This window comes from Frankliniella occidentalis, unplaced genomic scaffold (assembly GCF_000697945.3).
Source record: "Frankliniella occidentalis isolate FOCC.00 unplaced genomic scaffold, Focc_3.1 Scaffold298, whole genome shotgun sequence".
Taxonomy (NCBI): domain Eukaryota; kingdom Metazoa; phylum Arthropoda; class Insecta; order Thysanoptera; family Thripidae; genus Frankliniella; species Frankliniella occidentalis.
The window spans coordinates 282,646-290,111 of NW_026267424.1; the positions used below are offsets into that span (position 1 = coordinate 282,646).

At 46.5% G+C, this 7,466-nt stretch overlaps 1 protein-coding gene across 2 annotated transcripts; it reads left to right on the plus strand.

Moving 5' to 3' along the window:
* The first annotated feature begins 3,098 nt into the window (after window positions 1-3,098).
* Window positions 3,099-7,085, plus strand: LOC113214166 (methyl-CpG-binding domain protein 2). Of its 2 annotated transcripts, XM_026433455.2 has the most exons (5): window positions 3,099-3,356; window positions 3,876-4,031; window positions 5,187-5,331; window positions 5,425-5,670; window positions 5,761-7,085. In XM_026433455.2, exons 1-5 carry the CDS (start codon window positions 3,229-3,231, stop codon window positions 5,848-5,850), a joined length of 765 nt encoding a protein of 254 aa, XP_026289240.1. In that variant the 5' UTR covers window positions 3,099-3,228; the 3' UTR covers window positions 5,851-7,085. The 2 variants fall into 2 exon arrangements, with proteins under 2 accessions (XP_026289240.1, XP_026289241.1); XM_026433456.2 differs by lacking the exon at window positions 3,876-4,031.
* The last annotated feature ends 381 nt before the right edge of the window (window positions 7,086-7,466 follow it).

Genomic DNA, 7,466 nt, shown 5'->3' on the forward strand with positions numbered 1-7,466 from the left:
GCGGGCCTCCCTTTGTGACAGTCTACGAAATACACTTCTTAACCTACTTGTAGGTCAGAGGTGGACTCCGGTCGGCGCGATCCTGCGAAAGAAATCGGGTGGTGTGGAGGAACGACGAAGACGGCTCGGGCGGCGGCGACCGCCGCCGCGTCCCGGGCGGCCGCTCGGGAGGAGCGCCTGGTGGGTATGCAACCCGGCCGCACGGCTGCACCGCCGCTGCCTACCCCCCGGGCTGACCCGCTCTGCGCTCGGCTGCACGCTGCGCTGGGTCAAGTACCTCTGCCTGCTCTGCCCTGCCGGAGTGTACAGTGGTCTCCACTCTGAGCGTAGTGGCGGGGCGTAGTCGCAGGGCGTGGCGGAGCGTGGCGGAGCGTGGCGGAGCGTGGCGGCCGTCTCTCCGTTCTATTCTGGGCCCCCCGGTGACGGCAGAGGGAACCAGGCTCCAAAGCCTCATGACCTGGAAACCGCGCGCGGCTGATGCGGCCTACAACGCCGAGCTCCGTCCTCCCCTCCCCACCCCCAACAGCGCGTTAGTCGGCTATCAAGGGCATGGGAAGAGTAGTATCCTTTTTCACGAGGACGTCGATGTGCCTTCAACCACTGCAGTCCCCCCCCCCCCCCCCTGTCCCTCGGGTAGCCCTAGGGCGCACGGCAGGGGGCTGCAACACACAGTGCGATGGCGGTGGTGCCCTGCTCGCCCGGGCCCCGCCGGCCCCGCCCCGCCCCTCCGAGCGCGCCGTGACCCAGATACCCCGGGCGGGGTGTGGCGGGAGGGGGGCCCTGCTCCGCCCTGCTCCACCGTGCTCGGAGGATAACGTCCCCAGGCCAGGCTCTGCCCCGGAACGCCCCGGACCGCACCGGCAGCGGAGCACGGCGGAGTCGATGACCCCGCGGTGGAGCTGCCGCGCCACGCCCCGCCGCGCCGCAGCCCCCCCAGCAGAGCCCCCCCGCGTCAACTCCCCCGCCCAACGCGGGGCTGGGCTCGGAGGTTCAACGCCCTCCCGCGACCCAGACGTGCGAGAGAGAGAAGGGTGGGGGACGGGAGAGCACGAGCAGGAAGAGAGAGGGAGAGAGACGATTGCAGCTCGACAGAGGAGAGCGAGCGGGGGTGGGTGCGAGAGAGACGGCGATAGAGCTGAGGGGAGGACGGGGAGGTGGTGTGCGGGGCGAGGGAGTGTGAGAGGGAGAGATAGAAAGGGTGGTTCGCAAGGGTGCGAGAGAGTGAGAAAGAGAAGGCGCGATACGCAGGGGAGGGGCCGGGCGGTGCGGGCGCCGATCGATCCACCCCGGGTCCCAGCGGAACCCAGCGGAGAGGCGGCGCCACGGCCGCCACGGCACGCAGCCTCTCGGTCGCTTCCCTGTTCCGTGTTCTGTTCTGCGGGCGCCGTCCACGCTCCACCTGAACCCTCCGCGGCACATGCACCGCACGGCTTTTACGATTCGGCTTGCAAGACCCATTCCCACTGTTGTGGCCTCTCTACCCCCAAGCTGTACCCTGCCTGCCTGTCCCTCCCTCTCTTCCTTTCCATCTCTTCTCTGATTTCAAACTTCTATCTCCCCGGCCCCAATTACCCCACTTTCCTTTCCCCCTTTGCTTCCGTTCTCCCCTCCTCCTCCTCCTCCCCTTCCTCCACGCGGCCCCGAGCCGCGCCGGAGTCCCGGAGGATTCCAGTCAAGTTACCGGGAGAGGAGCGTATCCTTCAGTGCGCGCGCAGTTGCTGCCCGGGGGAAATGTTGCGATGAGCGGGTGGTGGCTTGGCGCAGCGCGGAAGGGACCTGTTCCGGCCCCCCCGGCGCGCGGGGTCAGAGGTCACCGGGACAGTGTCCTGAGGAGGCCGCGCGCCGGGTGGGGCCGGGCCTTCCCCACTAACTCACAGGGTGCCGGCCCAGAGCGGACGAAGATGAATCCCCCGCAGCTGCTCCTTTACGCAGCTGGGTGGCTTTTAGGACCTCTTTTACCGCCACCCTTCTCCTCTCCCCCCTCCCCCTCTTTTCCTTTCCGCCACTCTCCGCGTTGGCGCTATCCTCGCAATAAATCACCCCTCGTGTTCCGTTCCGTCCGTCCGTCGTGTTGGAGTACACGTTATTTGGCTGGGGGTGTGGGGTGTGAGAGAGGAGCAGGGACGCGGAGAGTGGTGGTGGTGGTGGTGGCGATGCAGGTTAATCTTCCTATTATCTAGCTCGTCTGTTCATGCCCCCCTCCTTTTCCTCTGGAAGAGAAAAACCCCTCTTCAACATCGTTCAATAGTTTGTTGCGATCCGAATCAGAATTCGTCATCGGCCGTATTCCGGTTCTGTCCCAGGGCGACGTGGGGAGCGTGTGTAAGGCTGGCTCAATGGCATGGGCCAGCCTTACTTACTACAGTCACCAGTCGAAGCTACGAGAAGGGAGAAGGGTGAGCTCGGCCCGAGGGTGGGTCCTGCGGGGGTCCTGGCCTGTGGAGCTTGGATCCGCGGGCCGCGAGGCGGCGCCACGGTACGGCTCGGCCCGTTCAGCCCTTGAACCCACCCCTCCCCGTGCCTTGCCTACCCTGCCTGCAGTGCGCCCAGACCCTCCCCCTCGCAGCGACGCCCCGCGCGCCCCGGGTTTCAAGGGGTGGGGAAGGCGATTACCCCGGATGCAGGAAGGGATTGCGGCGCGCTTGTGGACCTCCTTTCTGTGGGCTAAGCGGAGCTAAGCCCAGAGCCAGGACCGGCCAGGACCAATTCTAAGGAGAATAGAACACCAAAATATCTTTCGGTTTGCTTTTAAATTTTTCTTCCCTGTCTCACCTGTCAATCTGAAAGAATTTCATAATGGAAACTAGTTCATCTTAATTTTTTCGTTTTTTTTTTTTTTTGCTGTATTTTTTGAAAAGTAAAATGAGAGCACTTGCTTCACATTTTGAACGTGAGGCGCTTTTCCCTAATTATATGTGCTACCGTTTCCTTTCATAATTGAAGTCTACCGTCTGTCGATACTCCCTGCTCCTAGTCCCAGCGTCCATCCTTCGCTTCCCGCAACGGAGTTCCGCGAGTGGACACAGATGGCAGCACATATTCCATCCAAAGGAGAACAAACTCTATGTGTATGAAAAATTTAGATATTTGGCTTTGGCTCGGGGCTCGGCGGCTCGGCTTGCTTCCTTTGCAAGGTGTTGAGCTAAAAGCAAAGTGTTGTTTACTTAAAGTGCTCAAAATGCATAGTTTTGTTTACCTGTGAATCTTTTTTCTCCTTCAAGTGCAACAATGCAAAATATAATGTCGGTTGAAAAGAAAAAATTTGACTGCACAGCCTTACCAAAAGGATGGCAGCGAGAAGAAATTGTTCGAAAGTCGGGCTTGTCTGCGGGCAAAGTGGATATATACTATTACAGGTACATACATAATATGTTTCTTTCAGTGAAGGAGTGAAAATTATCTCTAGGATAATCAGTAGCATAAGATTTTCTCACTTACTAGTTATTTCTTAAAATACTCCCCACGGTTTACTGTTTTCTGACCAAATCGTCTAAGGATACAACTAGATATGTACAGGTTATGCCGCAAATTAGGTTGAATGACCGCTTTTTATCAATATGAGCCAAGACAACCTGAGAATAAATAAAATTCAAATTATGATCCATGTCATACTTCACACAAATGAGGCGTGCCTTGCATTATCTTGCTGATTTATTAGTGTGTAAACATATTTCTGTTATCTAATAATTTTTCCTAGCTTCCGACAGCTATTACTGACTTGTCACAGTAATTTTCCCTCCAACAAGAAAAGATCACAATGTAATTTTCAGATTAAATTTTTAACTAGATGCTGTATACTTAAACTGAGAACAGGTGTAGGAATTGGAATTTTTGTAGCCCTTGTATTGAACCCTAGATTTGTCGTTGGGTTTCAGTCCCTCAGGCCACCGGTTCCGCAGCAAACCTCAACTAGCACGGTACTTGGGAGACTCTGTCGATCTCTCTTCATTTGACTTTAGAACTGGAAATATTAATAATAACGTCTTGAGAAAAACCAAACAGAGGCCAAGAGGGATTCAATTCGATTACAGGTACCTATTTACTATGATCTCACGTTGGTGAAAGTTTCAATTAATTGGGATTATTTGTGCCAGTATGAGATTCAGTTGTTTTTTTTATGTTACGCCTTTTGCACCCATAAGCCTCTGAATATTTTTTTTGTTTTTCAGTTTTTAAAAAAAATCTGGTAGCTCTTTGGAGTATAATCCAATGCATGCAGATTGGATAAAATCTGTTAAGTTTTGTTATGCCGAAGTTTTCAGTATGCTTTACACTGCTTTTCATGAATAACAAAAAGAAAATGCTTTCTTTAGCAATATATATGTTATTATTTGTTCATGAATGTCATTAATGGTTTTCTGTATACTTTTCTAGAATTATGGTACACAATAAGAAATAAATATAACATCAAACAAAAGAGATACGAAAAGTGTGATCAAATATGAATAAAAGATACCAAGATCATTTCTGATCTAAACTTCACATGTCAATTACTGTTGTTTTGAACTGTTCGTACAACTTTTGTCTCTCTTAAGTTCTAATCCACAGTAGAAATAGAACGTTTAGTGTGAAAACTTTGCTTATCTCAATAACAGCACGTGTTCTGTTTCTAAGTAGAAACAAGCTTAAAAATTTGTTTCTTATGCCCTAATTTTCATAATTTTGAATCAAGAATAGTTACAGTAAGTTTTTGAATTGTAAAGTGCTCTCCTTGTTCATACTTTTGAAAATCTGGATAATATCTCTTGCCTTGTACCTGCTTTCTATTTTGCACAACTCAATTGATTTTTATTTCTAGCACATGTTTTTTTTATTTTATTTGGTACTGCCTTACGAAGTTTGTAAAGATAAAGGTGGACACATGGGGAAACTACAATTAAGTCATTTTCATGATATACCACAATAAAAACCCTGCAATTTTGTGATGTCCCAACTTCAACATTTGCTTTCTTCATTCTCCAAATTTGTATATCTAATGTAAATCTTCAATTTATTTTCTTGTTTACAATTTTTGTGTGGAGTTACTATTAACTTAATCTTTGTCTTGTGTGTACAATCCACTTCAATGCACCTTTAACATAGATTTTTAGCCATCATTGTAAATAGTGAATTTGTAAATCTTCCAGTATTGTTTCCTAAGGATTTTTAGGCAAAGTTGAGTAATATTCTGATTTCTATGTCGATAGCCGCGGAGTACGGACAGATGCGTCTTTGGTACCACCAATAAGGCAAACAGCCTCCATTTTTAAACAACCTGTCACTGTCCACAAATCTCAAGAGGGAAAAGTTAAGACTGATTTCAAACAAGGACCTCAAGACAAACCTAAACAGGTACAGTTCTTTATCTAATTTTCTTATTAGTTTTTACTTATTTTCCTGAACAACATGTTTGATCAGTTTCTCTTTCTTGCTCTATTCTTACAGCTGTTTTGGGAAAAGCGTTTGGAAGGTTTACGTGCTTGTGATATTGATGGACTTGAACTGGATGCAATGGAGTTGCCAAAAGGTTTACGCCCAGTTGGACCACATGTAGGAGATGAAACCCTATTGCAATCAGTAGCAACAGCCCTGCACGTTTCAACACAGCCAGTAACTGGTCAAACTGGCAGTCGTTCTGCTCTAGATAGAAACCCAGGTGTATTTCTAAATCCAGAACAACCACTTGTTCAGGTACGGGACATAGTTCAAATTAAGGATTTAATACTTCACACATGTTGTTCAATTTTTTAACTGAAGTAATTTTTCTCATCAAATCAACAGGCAGTACAAGTGATAGATGACGACATCAAACGCCAAGAAGATCGAGTTATATCAGCCAGAAAAAAGTTACAAGAAGCCCTTAAGGTATAGAGAACAAATTAACCCAATCTCTGTTGGTATTTTTATTGTTGTCTTGTTTTAAAAATCTGATGTCTCTTGCTCCATTGCCTACACTGTAAGATTTTTGTGGGCTGTATGACCTCAATTCTAATTTTAATTTTTTGTAGTTATTTTCAAAAACTTGTTATTTTATGATTTGTTTCATTTTCTACTTATAGACCAACTGTACCTATCATTTTTTTAAACTCATGTCTGTGTATATGACATGACCCATGTGATATTGAGTATTTCAGGCAGGAAATATGCAGTAATGCCAGTAGACATAAATTATTTTGCTGAATCTGTACTTGTATTTTAACTGTGACCCACTTACATATATTCCATCTTCTTAGTTGTATGTGTTCCAGTACAAATGAGTTGTTAGAACTTTACGTTCTTGTATTGTTTCAATGCTTGCCACAGTGGAAGCCATAGCAGTATGTATTAATTTTTCTTTTCCTCGTGTATGCAAGACATATTTTTTTATTTTATCTTCATTTTTCAAGAACTGGTCTATGTATTATAGAAATATCAATAGAATGTAGTGAATGAATTCTTAGCTCATGCTCATAGGTTTTCTGGGGCCTCTTTTTATAAAAATTTGAGGGGAAAAGGGGGAGGGCGGCTAATTTTTTATGAATTATTTTCTATTTCAGTTTTAATAAGTGAAGTGAATTTGCCGTATCAGAAAGTTCTTTATCTCCTGTGAAGGTTTAATGTAATGTTTTCTTTTTTTAATTCATATTGAAGTCTGAATCTCCAACATTTGCTACCAAAGAACAGATAAAACTTCTTTATGTACTAGCAATGTTGTTGCATTGCCTTAAGCTTGTTCAAATCACAGTGCATGGTATGGCCTGAATTGTACTTCAGTGCAGGTAATGTTAGATGATAAGAGATAAAATTACAAATCATGTAGTAGAAATGTTTAATTTGATTTGTGTTCTTCCGTTCCTCGTAAATGGTCAGAAAGTGGAGCTAAGACTTTGTAACATGATATATTTATTATTTGTATCTTTGTTTTAATTTGCAAGCTTGTCTGTTTTCCTTATTGCAAATATTATGAATTTAGAGGTTTTGGTGACATTTTGTTTACATGAAATTAATGTTCTATGTCAAGTAATAGATTTCTTCTCAGAAGCTTAAAGTTTCAAGATTTGTGAACTGATTTCAATGTTAAATTACATGATGTGTCTGAAATAAAGTGAAATTTGTTTTTACTTCCATTTACTTTACCTTGATTATCTCAAAATCCTATTCACTGGGGTCACGGTTTTACTTTCACTTGGTGAGTATGGCTTGTTTGTTATAAGATTGGGCCACTCAAATATTCTGAATTTACCTATATGGCACAATCTCCAGATTCTACCTAACTTTCTGCAGCGTGGTATCAGATTCTAAGCAGCCATACATTTTTTTCTGAAGGTGGTCAGGCCTTTAAAAAGTCACTGGTAACACGTTGTCGCGCGGACGTTTAGCTGCACTTTGTTTCCCTGCCTCCGGTGCAAGAAGTCCGTCTCATTTCGAGCGTGGTCACCCGAGTGTGTCCAGTGTTCCACGACCGCGACGCAAGACGCCAGGACCGGCGGCAGTGCCAGGGCAAGGCC